This window comes from Polistes canadensis, unplaced genomic scaffold (assembly GCF_001313835.1).
Source record: "Polistes canadensis isolate GaletaPanama2010 unplaced genomic scaffold, ASM131383v1 scaffold_454, whole genome shotgun sequence".
In the NCBI taxonomy this organism is placed as follows: Eukaryota; Metazoa; Arthropoda; class Insecta; order Hymenoptera; family Vespidae; genus Polistes; species Polistes canadensis.
In genome coordinates, this window is record NW_014570001.1 from 1 (window position 1) to 19,275 (window position 19,275).

Consider the following 19,275-nt stretch of genomic DNA (forward strand, 5'->3'; position numbering starts at 1 on the left):
AAGCCCGTCGTTATCCTACCTGAATAAAGTGCAGTCCCTTCGATCCGAGTACCAACTCTCTTTTACACACATACATACATATATATATATATATATATACAACACATACTCATCATCCTCTTCCTCCTCCTCCTCCTCCTCATACTTTTTTACTTGATTTATTTTGTTGTTTTTCGTATATATGTATGTGTTACGTGTACGAGTCGTGACAACGTCCATTCGTATTTCTCACTAGGGAATTTACACACACGTGTGTCAGCCTAGATTTATTTTTTCTCCTCCCCCCATCACGACTTCTTACTTTTCGTATGAATGCACTTTTTATGATTGCAATGCCAGGTATAATACTGAGAGGTATAAGTGAGTAATTCTTTCTCTCTCTGAGTAATTCAAGTGATACACGATTAGTTTATATTGTTTTCGAATTGAATCGAATCGAATTTTCGGTCATGAAAATTCTTTAGGAATTTTGTTTTTTCTTTTTGATTTGTCAGTCTCGTCTTAATACTAATATAAAGTTTTAAATAGAAGTTTTACAAATTTCGGTTGATTACGACAGACAACGTGCAGGAACAGATTACAACAGAACCGAAAAAATTACAAATGTTTCATCCAATTTTCTTTATTTTGATTTGTCAGTCTCGAACGAAACGTGTATCAATGAATTAATAATACGAATATCAAGTTTTAAATAGAAGTTTTACAAATTCTAGTTGATTACGACAGACAAAGTGCAGAAACAGGTTACAACAGAACCGAAAAAATGCATAACTATGTGGATTTTTCATTGATATGAAACTAAAGTTCGTAATTATTTCTTAGGTAAAATGTTTGCCAAACTGATTTAGACGTGTTCCACACTTTTATCAAATGTCAAAGTTCCCCTTTCTCTCTGTCTTTATTTTTCTGTCTTTTTTTTAGGTTTGATCGAAAGTTTTTCGACGTTCACGAGAGGTAGTAGCATTGGTCCGGTCGCGTTTATGGTAATTATAAACGCGAAAGGTGCCGCCAGGTGCTCCGGTTGCTTTCGACTCGATGCTAAAATTGGTTCTTACAAATTGCCGCGTTAATTCGACACGGTCCGAGAATAAGCAACCAACGAAGGACCAGCAACTTGTATTCAGCTGTTCGTTCGATGCACAAAGAAATCCAATGGGAACGTGTACGCGGCGTATTCCTGCACGTTTGATCGACTTCTTTAATTGGGAACTCGCGAGAAAGATAAATTGTTCAATCGAAGTATCATTTTTTTCCAACATTATTTTACAAATAAGTAAGTAAAGTATATGAAGTTATGCGTTATCAATCATTGCCGAAAAGTAGCATAATCATTCCAAGAGAGGGAGTTGAATCATTTTTGAATTAATTTGTGTGCCCATAATTATGAAAGTGGTTTAACATAAGTCATATATTTCTTGTTTTGAGATATTTAAAGGATTACATTTGAACATTAAAAATAAATTCTATATAATATTAAAATAACAAACATTATCTAAAGGTTCATTTCTGACAATATCGTGTGAAAATTACATTGAATTTAATTTAGTTTAAAATAATGTGAGTTTGAAATAACTGATGAACTCATTTTTTTTTATGACAATTAAATAAAATAAAATGTAACGTGTCGATTCATCAGGAGTAATACCATTATGTAAAACTAAAAAGAAAGTAAATGAACATGAAAAAAAGAAATTCAAATGACATTTAGAAAATCAAGAAAAATCGTATACCGACTCACCAGTTTCGAGATCCACGGTGTAATTGCGTCCTGCCCAAGGATCATCATCATCCTGATGTTTTACCTCAACCCCCTCTGGATCATCCTATAAATAATGGTATCTTCTAATAAAAAATCATATAGTCCTGGGCACGTGGGAGGAGTAATCATTCGTAAAGGATTAAAAATGAAGTGTATAAAAATTGAGGATTATCGTATTAACCATGGACATTGGTTCGCACAGGGTATAGCAAGGTTAGCTAGCTATAGGTGTATCCTTATTAAATGTATATCTATATATCTACATACCACATACTATACAAACTCGTTAAATTATCTGGAAAATGAGGATAGAAGGAAGAGAACCGGTATAATAAACGATTACCGTGGTATAATTAATCTACATTTTTTTTTACTCTTTCATTTTATATCGGTCAATCAAAAAGTGAACGAGCGATTAAAAATTTACACCATCAATACAATGTGGTTGACATTTTATTTATTTTAATTATCGAAATAAAATATCTCTCTCTCTCTCTCTCTCTTTTTAAAACAACATTTTATAAATTACGAAACGAAGGAAAATAGACAGATCGTGAGATAATTATCATTGAATCAATACAACCATGATGGTGGTAGTAATCCTGCAACTATAAACGACAATATCAACAAAAAATTAGAAGAAACCTGCCAGTAAAAAAAGAACAAGAAAAGAGACGAAAGATAGAAAGAGAGGTCTATGGTGGTAGGTGTAGGGGAGAAGGGGGGAAGAGTATTCAAGGCCGATTTTCATATAGACGTCATAATCAAGTCCCAAGCGTGCAGAGGCAACTGTCGAGAAATGAGCTAAGGGCGCACGTTGTTGCCCTGAACCAAAGGTCGATCATGGCAACGTTATATACGTGCTGCACTGAAATGAGTTTAATGAAAACAGCATTATACTATGATCATTAATCATAGAGAACCTCTGATAGTGGCCATCCAACAACAACCACGCGCGTTCAACTTCTCTTTCTCTCTTTTCTTTTTTTTTTTATTCACCCTTTTTTCTCTCTCTCTCTCTTTCTATATATATATATATATATATATAAGCCCCTCCCCCTTCCCCCTTTCCACCCCTCAAACCCCATGGTTCCATCTCATTCTGTTCTTTTTTCATTTCTTTTTCATTCCGCGTGATGTATCGTCCGTTGAGTGCCGCGTTATTTCGGCCTCAGTGTTATGAATACAAAGTTCGATATCCACGAACACGACCCCCTCTCCTTCCCTTCCCTGCCCTTATCCCTTTCCTTTTTACACCCTTCTTCTCCTTCCCCTTTTGTGTGTCCCTCTTATTCACCATCATTCCTTTTTTTAGACTTTTCACGAAGCCAATCTAACGCGTTTGGAATTCATTCTCGATAATTCAAAGATTTATTGTTGTTTCAATGTTTTATTTTGTTAATAAAAATTGTTTACACATTTTTATATGGGAATGGATTTAAAAAAAATTCCAAAACGAACGAATTATCGCTGATTCCGATTGACAATAATTATTTCCGATGATATAATATTGTTATTGAATAAAATATATTTCTTTTTGTCTTCCCCCGCCCCACCTTCTCACCGTCAAAGCAAACGACAATGGGGAAAAAAAAGAAGAAGAAGAAAAAATAAATAAAAAGAGAGAGAAAGAGGAGAAATAAGGCAACGGTTCGATAACTCGCGATGACTTTTCACGGTCATCGATTCGAACTCGCAGCATCATCATCATCATCATCATCCTTTTTTTTTTTCTATGGGGTATACATTGCGTCCTCTTTTCGTTGAACGCGACAAAGGAGGTCCTGTCATCGGTGCAGAAGAAGGGCCAGCAGTATTCTCACTGGCATAGCTCTCAATTAAGAAACTGTTACGAGTTCCCATATACACCATACACAATCGTTTTACTCGAATCGGAACGAGGTCTGTCTGTCTGTCTGTCTGTCTCTAAGAATACGTGTTTCTGCATGTATGTGTATGTGTGTATTTAGCGTATCAAACTCACCTCGATCACATGGAATAAATATGAAATCAATGTTCGGTATGGACATCGAACTGCAATCGTGTATTAAATCCTACTACTATGGTGATGGTTGATTGTGATGGTATTGGTGATGGTGACGACGACGACAACGATTACGAATACGAGGAATACAACGAGGATGATCAAAGCGAGTCATCGTTCCGTGAAGCATTTGTATCTCGACACAAACCCCATAACCTACCTTGCATACGATACACCCAACCGATACTACTCCCATCATCCTTGTTATTGGCACTTTAATATCAATTCACATTGAAAAAGACTTTATCTATAATATTAGTCAATCTATATCCGATTTTATTAACATCCTGATACGATGTATAATAATTTATATTAATCTTTTCTCTATTGTATACAAATTCAATTCATTTATATTTATTAATATTAAAAATATATTTGAATAAATATAATATATATTGTTTATTTGTTTGTCGAGATTAGATTTTGGATCCCTGGAATTTTCATTATCTTAAGGACAACTAAATACAAGAGCAGTATAGTATACAATTAAATTAACAAATTAATAATATATATACAATTCAATTCAATTCAGCTAAATTACAAATTTAAACTTCAAACACTTTAAATTAACATTAAATCATTTTCTTTTATTATTAATTAAGCCTATAACAAAATTTATTCCAACGAATGTTTTCCACTCAAAACAGTAATGAGTAAAACACGATGCTTATATAATAATAATATATATATAGAATATTTTTTTAAAATATAATTTTGTGATCTGTATATACGAGAGAGCAGATTAATACAAAGTGGAAACCCTTCGAGAGATACGCCATTTTGTTCGGATATATATTTCAGCCAGTGAAAACAATCGTGGCAAGAACAGGACGGAAGATAGATAGAGGTGGTGGATAGAAAAGGGGAATGAAGGGAGGGGGGGCCTTGGGGGATTTGGGGAAGGAGAGAAAGGAAGAGAGGCCAACCCACTTTGGTTTGCCAGACGCGTTTTCAATTTCCAGGACCATTAATACGACCCTTCGAATTCAACCCCCCGGTACCCCGCCTACCCCCAACTAGGATGCTCCAATCTCTTGGAGCCGTTGCGTATTTCTCTCCCTTTCTCTCTCTCTTTCTCTCTTTTTCACATCAGTTAAATCCTGGCAGGACCAACCAGGGTTTCCCATTCTACCATCACATCGGTCGCTGCTCTCGAAACGATCGAGGGTGCTCCCCCACTTCCTGTTTCATGTCGAGGGATGCTGTATACATCTATCATCTTGCTTGAACCACCCCCCCAACCCCTGCCTCTGCCCCCCGTCGATGGATGGATGGATGGATGGATGCATCGTGCGAACAAATGAACGCTAGCCATTTTGATGGTTTTATGAATACATTTTAGGAGGGTTACCCCTACCCACCAACCCAACTCACCCCATAGTAGTTGGGGTTATGCTTAGGTTTCGATAGAAAAGTGGAATGGGGATGGAAGTTAAGCGTTGTTTTCGAGATCCCACTTCTCATTCCTTCGTTTCTTCTTTCTTTTCTTACCCCACTCCCAACTTTCAACCCCCTGCAACCCCACAACCTCATCTTCCTGAGCTTCTTTTGATCAAACTTACTTTTCCTGGCTGGTAGAAACTTCGTGTCTCCTTATCTTTATGTTTCTTTTATTTTGCGTGGGTTTGAGAAGATAGAAAGAGTGGGGAAGGTATGGGGGTGGAAGGGGGGATCGATACTAAGTCCATTTCGTAACGGAGCCGATTTTAATGGAGCCTGTCGCCTAGACGAATGCGAAATCATTTAGATCTTTACGAGAAGTTGCGAATTAAAAATTCGTCCGAGTCACGCGTTTGTGAAATGCTAAAAAGAAGAAGAAGAATGCTGAGGATTTATTTTGACGATACTTTTTTTAACGATGGTAATTTTATTAATTATTTAAATAATAAAAAGAATTCCCCTATAATTTTAGAAAAGAGACATCATCTATCAGAAGATACATTTCTGTTTACAGAATTAAAACAATCTCAAAAGTATCATCTGACAATGGTTCTCGAAGAAACTATACAATAATATAACCATAGAAAAGAATATAATTATTCCGTAAAATAAATAAATAAACAATTCTATATATCTATAAGTGCTTTCCCCTAAAACCTAACTTCCTTCCCACATAATACTTAACACCATAAAATCTTATTAATATTATTGAAATAATACAAAGAATTCTCCTATAATTTTCGAAAAGACATCATCTATCAGAAGATACATTTCTGTTCACATAATTAAAACAATCTCAAAAATATCTGACAATGACTGCCGACGAAACCCCATACTATAATATAACCAAAGAAAAGAATATATAAGCTTGTGAAATAAATAAAGAAAGAAAGAAAGGAAGAAAGGAAGAAAGATGATTCTTCTTTGTTCCGATGCTATGAACACTCGCGAACGGCGTCTCGTATCGATCTGTCCGCTTTCGATCGGGACCGAGAAGGCCCTTCTTCTTCTTCTTCTTCTTCTTCTCCCATGTATTATTGGGCCTTCCTTCTTCTCGAAGGCGGCGTTGTGGTCCTCACAAAGGTAGAACTCGCTGGAACAATGCGATCTTCGCGGAGGAAGAACCAAAAGGTTGAGGATAAGAGATAGTAGGGACGACTCCTCTTAGGAGAAAAGAAGAAGAACAAGAAAACCATAAAGAAAAAGAAGAAGAAGACGAATCCAACCAACGAACCAACCAACCAACCAACCAACGAACCAACGAAGGATGCTGTAAAAGAGAAGGAAGGACAGAAACGTCGAGAAGTCTGATGAGCTACCCGCCCAGAACGTCGATGCAACGTCATCCTCGGTGACTATCCTACTGACGTTCTCTTCTCTTCATGGGGCTGGCTGACTACCTCGTGGATACTCTTCTTAAATGCCCTTCCTGTCCATCCACCGAAACGCGTGAGTCCTTGAACAACGGATCCCAAGAAAACGAATAGAAAATCCCATCATGGGACCCATCCTCACATATTTTCTTATTCGAACTTCCTAACACATTTTCTGTTTTTATTATACATTGAAAATATTATGGCTAATTATATTATTATTATTATTCGAGATAAGATATGTTGATTATTATTATTATTTTTGTTTTATACTAAAAACTGAGACAGAAATTTCCGGTTGATTTAATAATGCATTATGAGAAACAGGATACTCGAGTTGATTCTAAGGAAATTGATATTAGTAACACTTTTTAATTCAATATAAATGCATAATTATTAACTTGATAATGTCTGGTTTGATGTTAGAATAATCTTACAAAATGAAAGATTTTATTATTTGAAATAAATGTACAATTAATGTACAATTAATGTATTTAACTATTTTATAGGTGTACTTTTTCACTCACACAGGATACGTCAATAAAATATATATATGTCTATTATATTACATAATTTATCTTTGTATGAAATTCGACTTACGTCCGAAAAAAGTTGTGAAATCAAATCCCTATCGTAAATTGAGAACTGATTGTATCCTTTTCTAGATTGTCATTGTTTTTTCAAAAATAATTACAAATTTTAATTATAAACGTTACTTATACTTCCATTTCAGATTCGATCACACATTTGTAAGCAAAAATATGATACCAGTAATACGTTTTAAATAATGAAAATCACGTAGGAAAATTCCGAATGATCGGGTGTGCTGGTAAAACATATTTAATTATTAAATAAAGAAAACAACGATGATGTATTTTTATGGGCGAATAAATAGTTCGTGCCATTTACGATGAAGATAAGATAAACGATAGATACGCGACAATTTTGAAAATAATATAACAGAAAAGATTATATCCTAGCAGTGAACACTTGGGGCTTGTACAATATATATTTTTCGTGCCTAATCTTTTTCGGTGTCTGCTGAACATGCCGGCGGCTACCATTGAACACTATGCCAACTTAATCTTCTTTTCTATTTTTTTTTTCGTCTTCTAGGACTATAAGTGCCCTTTGATCGATTATCGATCCACGGAAATATACCCCTCCCCCTGTCCCCCACCCCTCAATCCACACACACGTATCATAGAAATTTCTTCATTTTATTTACCGATTATTACTGACACAATTTTTTAATCCGACAAAACGTGTTGTCAAATTGTTTGGAAAATTTTTCGAATTTTTAGAATATTAATTTATGATTATCGATAGTAAAAATAATCGAAATGAGAAAAGAAATGAAAGAGAACGGGATAACATTAAGAAATAAACTGTCGATATACAATGGAATGCAAGATCTGAAGATTGTGAAGAGATAGCCACCCCGAATACCAAATTCCAGAGTTGTTCGAGCACGACTGGTGTGTGTTATCTTTGTTTGATGTCTACTATGTCTACTTCCAAAGATTGATATAGATCTGCCGACACGGATCGTTTGTTTCATGTAATCATTCTCGCGAACAAAGAATATAAATCAACAATAATACAATATAATGATTTATATTAATAAGATTATTCATATTTTCTTAAGTTCCTTTTCCCATTTAGAAATCGTCCCCTCGAAATTATGCATTCCAATTTTAAACGTCACTTTTACAATACAAAACACATACACATAAACAGAAATAATTTCCAATATAAGATAGGAATAAAACGTAATACTTATTAGGAATAAAAATCGAATGGGTTTTCTCTATTTTGCAGGAAGAACAACAAAAAAATTTAGCTACTTTCGCTCATTCGTATGCGATTAACGATAAAGAATAAAAAGAAAAAGATGACGGTGGCAGCCAACCGATGGGACATCAACGAACATTTTTTTCTGTATTCCTTGTCCTTTTCTTTCTGTCTTTTCTCTTATTATGTGTGTGTGTATGTGTGTATATATATATATATATATATATATGCGAGAGCGTGTGAAAAGTTCTGCGTTGGCATAGGAGAAAAGAAGAAAATACGTCTCGCGAGAAAGCGGGAAGTCATTGGACGACCAACGACCAACGATGGAACGAACAATGGGTCCTTAATCGACGAATCGATAATTATGGCATGGTTGGTACCTCCTTATGGTTGTTCAAATCGACAGGAGAAATCTCGGCAGCCTTTGTGCCGAACAAACGAATGTACTAACTAACATTTTCGGATGGAAAAAGAATGAACAAAAATTCCACAAGCAAATAATAAAACAACAACAACAACAATTGACGTTAGATTTAAGAAAAATTTACCTTTTGATTGGTTGCATTAATCGCTTCCAAAGCTTTGAGCTTTTCAATCTCATCCTCAGATTCTTTTTCGCAACTAGTTGTTACTTTTTTCTTCGATGTTGTACTAGTCGGTTCAACCAAAGTGAAACCTAAATCGACGTCTTGTTTCCAAAGTACTTCGATCAGATCCATGTCCTGGAACAGAAAGGGGAAATCTGAAAAATTTAATCGAAAATCATTTTTACATCTTAATCTTAATTTTTGATGATAGATATTATTAGACTGTATAAGATTTTCTATTCGTAATTCTCATTTTTACAGTTAGTTCGATATAAATTAATAGGTTTACGCAGGATACGAACGATATGTTGTTTGATACCTGCCCTACCATCTTTCTAAAGGCCCTTTCGATTCTCATTTTTGTTCCACGCATCTCGGATGTGTCCCTTGCAGGGAATCCCATCGACGAGTACGTACAAAAGTGTATGATTAATGATGCTCGAGTATCGATGCATCTAAAAGTGGTGTGAGATAGTAAGTAAAGAGTAGTATATACATGTGTGTGTGTGTTTGAGAGAGAGAATATGTGAGCAAGAGATAGATAGAAAAGGATAGGGGGAGGGAAGATCGAAGAAAAGGACTCGAGAGAAGGGACCAATCACATGACGAGGCAGAATCGTATGGGGCAGCTGGCCCCGTGACTTTTAATTGAGCCAATTTCGTCAAATAACTTATCCAGCCTCGTTAACCAATCTACGAATTTTCTTCGCTAATCTAATACACGTTCATACGTTTCCCCCGTGTCCCCTTATTTTCTAACTCTTCTTTTTTTTATGCATTTCAATACTGAATACTTTTAAAACTGCATAGTTTATTATTATTCATATTATTTTAAACCAGATTTAATAATAAATTATATTTAATTAATTACAGAGTTTTTGGTTTCTTATATATCATTTTTATGTAACAACATTCAAAAGAATAATCAATTAATTAACATTAATATTAACAAACACATATATGTGTTCATATTACAGTCAAAGTTCATATATATATATTGAACAAAAATTTAAATTCAAAAGAAATAAAAAAGAAATGAAAACGTTTAGGTAATGAAAGGTGTTAACGTGTTTCCCATAAATACCAGCTGAACTTTTTTAGAAACACTATGTAAAAAGTAAGAAAATCTAATGGAAGTAGAACTGTCTCGAGTACAAAGAAGGAAAGGAAATCAAATGGGTCGTTACGATTTCCTCGTAGAAACGTCCTGTACGAAAGAATACATACGAGGAAGGTGGTAACGGGGTACTGAATAGATAATTGAACGAGGAAGCGATTAGATTTGCCGATTCCTTCACGGTGGACAGGCGTAACAACTCGATCGTGGTCTGTTTAACATCGTCGGATGTTGCATTGAGTTGCATTGCGTTGCTGCATTGCGTTGCTGCATTGCGTTCGGGTTCTCCCTTCCTTACCCTTTCATTCCCTTCCTCAAAGTTTATTTTATTTTTCTTTATCGCCATCGTCATAGAAGAAATTTCTCTGCGAGGGGGATAATTGTACGGAAGAAGGTGAAAGAAAATTGGAAAGAGAAAACGAACAAAATAATAATGGAAGATTCAAGAAGGAAGTTAATATTTTAGATGAACAAAATCTGATGTCTGATGGATCGTAACAAATGAATTTATGTGACAATTTATTTTATTTGTCCAGGTGGTATCGTTATTGAAATAATAAACTACGGGAAATCGTGCATAACTTTGAATGAGTATCTAAATTATTTTTTTTTAAATCTTTTTATATATCTTATTCAAGTAAATCAATGAACTACCAAAAAACAGATAACTGTCTTACCCATATTTTATTTTACAATATAAAACAAATCATAGAATCAATTTTTCGGATACTTCATTGTCATAATTATTAAAAATACGTCAATGATCTTGTTTGATTAATATCATTTTATCCCATAGGAAACCTTGAAGGATTTTACTTTGATCAAACGAGCGTGTACCTTTTCCCTTTACCAAAGTTGTTTCGGCGAGCGTGTAATTCGACGAAGAGCGAGGAAAGAAATGAGAAAGAGAAGGGTAGAGGACCGAGTTAGGGTGAGAAAAAGAAAAAGAAAAAAACAAAAAGAAAAGAAGAAGAGACCGTGGCGTGGGTGTGCGTACAAAGTCGGCCATGTTGGAAAGACACAGCGGGATATCCGCCGCGCCCACAGTTATCTTCCTTCTCTTTCTCTCTTCCTCCCCCTTCCCCCCTGCCCAACCCCTTGCCCTCTCGCCCCTCGACCTACCCACCCAACCCCCACACCACCCCAGCCCCTCTTTTCTCTCTTTTCTTATTCTCCCTTTGCTTCTCCTTCGCGTTTTACTTCACCTATCAATTCCCCATGTACACACACACACACTCATACATATACATATATATATATGTATCCCCCAATTTCATTAGAACCATACGATTTTCATAATAAAAACATGAAACCTTTCAATCTTAATCGACTGGATAATCACGATGGAAAAGTGTAATTTTTGATTAGGGGGGGATATGTTGTAACGTGTTAATCATGGAAAAAAAGAAAAGAAAAGAATGAATGAAAAAACATGGGTGTGTATATTTATGTACGCACGTAAGAAATTATACATCTTTTAGCGCATTTGTGAAAAAAGACACTATCACGAGTGACCCAATTCTAGAAATTATCAAAGTTCTATGGAAAATAAAATATTGTTACAGGATCGTATGATGTCCGAAGAGGTGTGGCATACAAATTTTATTCCTTGCAGCATATTCCAATAGTTTATGGTTTAGCTATAACAGCAATGTATAAGAAGGTAGCATGATTTTGTATGCCACTTCTTCGGACATCATGTGATCCTGTAAAAAAATTGTATTTTCCATAGAATTTTGATAATTTATAGAATTGGGATTATTGTTTTCGATTCAATGCGACTGTTGCACATTTAAAAAATGTAATTTGATGTTCAGGAACTCCAATAAAACACGTGAAAGATGCACTCAATCTGATTATGACGCGACTAACTTCACGCTGTTAATTTCATATCGGTGTGCGCGCGCATCGTAAATACCGAGGCTAACTTCATCCTTGTTAATTTCGTGGTCCCCCCTGCTAAAAATGGCGCGGAAAAAAGTACATAACCTCAAAAACAATAGTCGGACGTTCGTGTATCGGTGTATCGATGGCATGTAAAATAAAAGAACGAGAGAAAGAGAGATAGAAAAAGAGACAAAGGAGAGTCGTTAACGGGCGGCACGAAAAGAAAAGGCGCGGAAGAAAAAGAAAAAGAAAAAGAAGAAGAAGAAGAAGGTGTATCTGTGGATCAGCAATTACACGCGGTTGTCTGGTAATGGCCGACGAGTGTTTATCTAGAATCTCTCGTCCCTCTTCGGGATTGTATTGGACGTGTCGTTTCGTTTCTCTGTCCCGTCGTCATTTATACTACACGCCCGAGATTCGATATGCCGATCTCTGCAATACTATGACGACGTACACTCTCATTTAATCGTTAACCTCTTATCTTTAGACAAAATTTGCTTAGATTGTATTCCTTTAGGCTGATATACAGGTAATACAAATGCTGCACCAGTGTTAACAGAACAAGAGAAAGAGAAAGAGAAATAAGGACGAGCATAGGCTTCTGCTTCACGCTATCACTGACACTCTCCGAATGACTTAGCGAGATTTGGTTATTCTGTTAATACAAGAGTGTATGTTCGTGTGCTTCTAAACGGATATAAATTGACCAGCATGGAATTCATATATTCTATATACGAATTTAAATGAGATTAGATTTGCCGAAAGAATTACGTTATTATTTATTAATCCAATTGACGTGTTTGATAATAGAAAAATGGAAAGAAATACAAAAAACAAGAAGAAAAGAAACAAAAATCTTAAAAAAAGGTTTATCATTTTAATGATAAATGATCGGTAAGTCATAGAGTTCAAAACAAAAAAATAATACAATCTATTTGCTTTGCCATACTTACTTTAACCTGAAAAAAAAAAAATGGCAAGGTGTTTTCAAACGATTCGAAATAATAATTCTAGTTATGTTAAAGCCGACAAACGCGTACTATTACGAATCCGGAATTGAACGCGGAACGAGAGTAGGAATGCTTGGACGATTTAAAATACGTCACCGTCACCCTAAGGAAGAAAGTTTGACGAAAGTCATCGCGTCATTCCGCATTAAAGCCAAACGTGTTTCTTTTTTTTCTTTTTGTTGCATTTTCTCTTGAGTTAATCGCAAGACGATCTCCTTCGTAGAATCTTTCTCTCTTTCTTTCTTTCTCTCTTTCTCTCTCTCTTTGTCGGTGCAAAAAGTGTCGCGAGTAAATCGCTTTAATGAGGGACGATAGGAGGACTTTGCTCAGCCTTTCTATTCCTTCACGCTAACTTCCTTTCAGGGACAACGACGATTGGAACGTTTGCGAGATGTACGGCGCCATGCATTAAAGCTTCTTCCTCTTACAACAAATGTCCTTCTATATTTCTTTCTTTCATTCTTTCATTCTTCCTTTATCTCTCTCTTTCAATCAATTTTTAATTTTTTTACTTTTGTTTACTTGGTACAATCGAGTGCACTCGTTTTCCTTCGATTTGCATCCGATCGACCGTCTCGTTCGAAACGAATCGGGGCTTTGACTCGAATCCTTTTTTCCCCCCACCCCTCTTCCTCTTCTTCTATCTTTTTTTTTTTATTCCTACATCCGGTCTCTCTTTCTCAATGATTTTACTTTTTTATTTAATTTATTTATTTATTTTCTTCGATACTTCCCGTAGAATCTCGACACGATTTCTAAACAAGCTCGATCAAATCGAACCAACTTTTCTTTTTCATCCTCTTCCTCAGTCGGTTATTCGCATTGTTTATTCGATCGATTACAAATTTCTCATCCCTTCTCTTACTTTACTTTACTTTACTTGCCATGGGGATCGTTATTTCCTTATTGTATAACTCCATAACCGAGTTTTGCTACCTCGATCGCAAGAAAAGGTTTGCATCTAAGAGAACCTATAAATTATCTACACAGCAGCACGTGGCATTTAACGTCATTGTGTGATCATCAAGTATTCTCATATGAAACTAACGCATACTGCAATTTTGTCCCTATCGCAAACATGATTCTGATTTATTAGTTGCAACTATACTATTGGTTAGAAATGTATCTGTATTAATAATAAACGTGTTTGTATATATATATCTTGTGCATAAAAGTATAGTATCTTGCGTATGTAGCATATTTATATTAATTATTAATAAATCTTAATATTTTATCCAACTTTGTATAAGTTTATTTGTAGATGCAATTCCATTCTTTTCTGCATTCCTTCCTTCCCATTTCGATTCGATAAACATACTTCATGACAATGAGCATAAAAATACAATATAGTATCTTGCGTATGTTGTATATTTACATTAATTATTAATAAATCTTAATATTTTATTCAACTTCGTATAAGTTTATTTGTAGATGCAATTCCATTCTTTTCTGCATTCCTTCCTTCCCATTTCGATTTGATATACATACTTCATGTCAATGAGCATAAAAATACAATATAGTATCTTGCGTATGTTGTATATTTACATTAATTATTAATAAATCTGAATATTTTAATCAACTTTTCTTATAACTTCTTTATTTGCAATTGCAATTCTATTCTTTTCTGCATTCCTTCCTTCCAATTTCGATTCGATATAAATACTTCATGACAAATCTTGAATTAACTATGAAGTTCGATTACCACATTCGAAACAATAAACAATATTTTTTCATACTCGTAATCTAGTAAAACATTGTCGTGGTAGTTTGTTAAAAAAATATTCTTCGAATGTCATCTTTCATGTATTGAAATCTTCATACACACACAGGAGCACGTAATTTTCCTGCAAAGAAATGAAAGAAGCTGCAACGTTGAGAACTCTGACTACACTGTGTATACGATAAATAGACCTAATGGTGCTTCTACCGTTAGGTTGACCAGCTATTATCCTCGATTTTCACGCCACCCTTTACCTCAACACGAAAGAGAGAAAGAGAAAGAGACAAGTTGCACCGACACCGACGACAGCTTACTACTTTTTACGGCAGGTGCATGCCGGACTAATTTACGATCGACGCGTCGTCGCTTCTTCTTCTTCTTATTATTATTCTTCTTTATCTTTCACTCTTCTTTCACCTGAGAATAAATCCAATTTAGATAGATCCCCTTGATCTATCGGATTCCGTCCATCACAAATATGTGAACACGTATATTATATTCATAAATGTTATTTAATTATTTTTAGAAATGATTCTGTTCATCACAAATATGTGTACACGTATATTATATTCATAAATGTTATTTAATTATTTTTTGAGATGATTCTGTTCATCACAAATATGTGCACACGTATATTATATTTATAAATGTTGTAGAATTATTTTTAGAGATATTTATTTTATATTGAAATATATTAGAAACAAAAGTGACACATGGATAATATATGTTCATTGGAAAAATATTTAAGTAACATTAACTATTATAATAAAAATAATATATGAAAATAGAGGAGAGGGTACATGATCTCTCAAGACGAGAATAAGGTACGGTACCTATTAGAATAATAATCTTAAAAAATATTAGCAAAAATTATATTGGTAATATATTTGATAATATAAAAAAAAATAAAACATTCGAATAATTTTATTATAGAAGAAACTATAAATAAAAACTATAGAGATAGAGAGAGTACCGCGTCAAAGTTCCCAAAATAATATCAAATATTATACTTAATATAATGATTTAAATAACAAAATATTATAATATATTCGGTATAAAAACTATGAAAATAATTTTATAATAAACAAAAAAACAACACGCCGTATATAAATTAAAATCTCATAGAAAATATATCTCATTAATGATTTACAAGAAAACATTATAAACATGTATATAAAAAGATAAATATTCTATAAAAAAAAAAGAAACATAATAATAAATATCTAAACTAGAATAACTTTGTTATATAAAGAAAAGAATACAATCATTTATCAAGTCTAATATTACGAAATCTTTGTCGGTAAAAATGTTCGGTGAAGGAATTGAAACTTCAAAGAGAGTTTGGGGACCTTTATATTCCAAAAGTAGTCAAATAGAATACTAAAATAATGATTTCTTTGTGAATAAAATTTGAATGGGTTAGGACAAGATTCAACATAATATTCATAAATTACTATTCATAGTATTCGCATAGTTACAAGTGGTCACTAAACGTTTTGCGGTTAAAATATATAAACTACTGACCGCTAATGGGTCCCATGGGTGGTAACCGTCCCGTCCATTTTCTCCTAGCTACCTTTTTCAATATCAAAGAAAAAAAAAGATACAAAACGGTACGAGACTAAACGAGACACGAGAAAAAGAGAGAGAGAGAGAGAGAGAGAGAGACTTTCTTTTTTCAAATAAAAAAAGAAAAATTATCCTATATCCATTTCTATCGAATTTCGAGGAAAGAATTTTTCTGATGATCGTGATAAATAATCTTTCGAAAAATTATGCACGGCTGCGCCCGTATCCAAATTAATTCGACACTTTTAAGTTCAATTCAATGTAATCTTAAATCTATGTAATCTTCTGTCTCTCTCTTTTTTAAAAATAAAATAAAATGAAAAATAAAAAAAGAAGATCACACACAACGTGTTCGCAATTTCGGTACACCGATTAAAAAGTACGAAAACTTTGATCGAAACAAACTTCCTTCTCTCCTCGAAATAAATAAATAAAGAAAGAAATAAATAAAGAAAGAGAGAAAGCAGGCTCAAAGGTATAAAGCATTAATTTCCTGGTTTTAATTAGTGCGCCGTGCACGCAGCCGCGCAGTAATGGCGGCCAAGTTTCCTTTCGTGGAGGGGATAAACGCGAAGCAACGTTATGGGGGGAATTTGATTAATGATCCTGCGGGATCTGCGCTGCTGAGAGAGACAGATAAAAAGAGAATGAGAGAGAGAGAGAGAAAGGGGAAAAGGAAGATAGAGGGAGAAAGGGTGGAAGGGAGGGTGGAAAGAAGAAGATGAAGAAGAAGAAGAAGAAAGAAAATGATGGGAAGAAGGGAATGGGGCCAAGGGGGAGGTGGTTGAAGGGGAATAACGTATCCTAGGGGACGCCTAGTGATCGTTTTGCTTGTTGGTATCTCTGGAAATTCCTAAAAAAAAAAATTGCCTTTCCAAAAGAAAAATGTACTTTGAAAACTGAATTTATAAAAATTATGCAAACGTTTGAATAAAATTGATAATGAAAACAAAACTGGTATGTGTACTTATGTACAAACAAAAGTTATAGTTCTTTAGTATACCAAAACGAACATAACCTCAATAAGCTCAAAAATAATTTCAATTATCTCACGTATCAATATAATACTCTAGATTTGTCGAAAATAAAATGAAGATATTAAATAACATTGATAAAGGTTTTAATTATTATGTACAATTTAATTAATTTACTTACAAATTATTTCATGCCGATAAATTTGAATTCGTTTTTCCCGCGCATCCGTAAATATCTCGACAACTTCGTGGTGTCGATTTTTCGGTCGCATTTAAATTCACTTTCCAAAACGCGCTAAAAGAAATATAACTTCAAAAGAAGAAAAAGAAGAAAAAGAAGAAGAAGAAGAAGAAAATTAATTGAAAAGGATAAAATGAAGATTATAAAAATTGCAACATTCGTTACTGATTTGTTTCCAACGTGTCACGTATTATGTGTGTGCCTTTGCTATATATTTATATTTATAATATATATGTATGAAATTTAGATATGATGTATATGGAATGCAATATATGATAATTTATTATTATATAGATATTCATTATAAAAGGATTTTCAATTTGTCCATAACGAAATGATCGTTGGAAACGCATGGTTCGCCAGCAACAGCAACAGCAGCAGCAACGTTCAGTTCGATGTAGAAAGGCGTGGCCTTTGGGTGCCATGGAAATCGATTTAATTCGTAGCGGAACTTTTCAAGGTAAGGGAGGGAACTTAATAAGACTCGTGCGCGACCCCTTCTTCTTCTTTCACTAAGGGAAACCGACCGAGAAAGATAAAAAGAATAAAATAATGAGAGAAAAAGGAAATTAAAAAAAATGAGAATTGTCGAGTAAAGAGTACGAAACGAATAAGAGGGGTGGGATGGGGTGTGGGAGAGGGAGAACAACAATTCGTCGTTCCCAAAATTATTTCAACTTAAATGCAGAAGAATACAACGGCCACTGAGTGATAGGTTTTGTGAGGATTCCGGTTTAAAGAGTAGGAAGTCGAATTGGAATTGGAAAAAAAGGGGGATAAAAAAGAAAAAATATTCGTTACAAAAGGAGGAAGTGTTTTTTAAAAAGAAAAATAAAAAAAATTACGAATGGTCGAGCGATTCCCCACGTCCGAATTCTCAGAATAATATTTATCAAAAATAAATGGTGTATTCCATATTTGTTTGAAAAGAATTAAATATACACACAAATAGAAAGAAATTATAATATATAATCTAAACAATCTGTAATACGAAAAGAATAGAAAAAACAAATTTGGATGTTAAAATATAGAAACTAATTCTTAATTTTATATTTACGAAAAGGATTTAACTAATAGAAAAAGAAAAAGGTATATACCATCGTACAATAAATAAGCTAAATCTTTAAGACAAAATTAAATGAAGACAAGAAATTAAAATGAAATGTAAAATCGAATTAATATTCAAATTAAATATAACAAAAATTAAGCACAAAAATTACACAAAATGAAATATATAAGAAAGAGAAAGAGAGAGAGAAAAAAAAACCTAAAGAAAATAAAACTAGTTGAGGTGCCCCCATGCGACCTACCACCATGGGTCGTAGTCTCGAAACACCCTTTATCTCATATCCCATCGACGTATCATTGATGTAATTCGTATAATGTATCCACGCAACTCGATACAAGAAGGTAAGAGAGAAATAGAAATAGAAAGAGAACGAGAAAAATAAAAAATAAATAAATAAAGAGTGTGTGTGTGTGTGTTAAATAAAGAGAGAGAGAAGGTATATAAATGTATTGAGAGATGAATAATCGTGCATGTGTGTGATATCAGAGAAGCAAATGCAGTCAGGGGCGGTGCGTGTACAAAGGGAACGCCGACAGTGCCGTCAGGATCGTTCACCCTAACAGGGGCGTAACTTTTCTCCCTTCTCTCCCTACCCCCTTTCATCTTTTTCTTCTTCTTCTTCTTGTTTCCTTTTTTTTTCTTTTTTTTCATGACCATACCCCTTATCTTTCTCTTTCGAATATGTAGA

General features: G+C 34.1%; 1 protein-coding gene across 7 annotated transcripts in view; it reads right to left on the reverse strand.

Annotated features, from left to right (window-relative positions):
- Nucleotides 1-1,738: 1,738 nt before the first annotated feature.
- The window catches only part of LOC106792520 (nuclear factor erythroid 2-related factor 1-like), a gene marked incomplete at its 3' end in the record, with an annotated part of 40,437 nt that continues 22,900 nt past the window's right edge, over nucleotides 1,739-19,275 (reverse strand). For all 7 annotated transcript variants that reach the window (XM_014758977.1, XM_014758976.1, XM_014758972.1 and 4 more), the window contains 2 exon segments: nucleotides 1,739-1,823; nucleotides 8,962-9,135. In XM_014758977.1, the coding sequence (XP_014614463.1) occupies nucleotides 1,739-1,823; nucleotides 8,962-9,135 (259 nt within the window).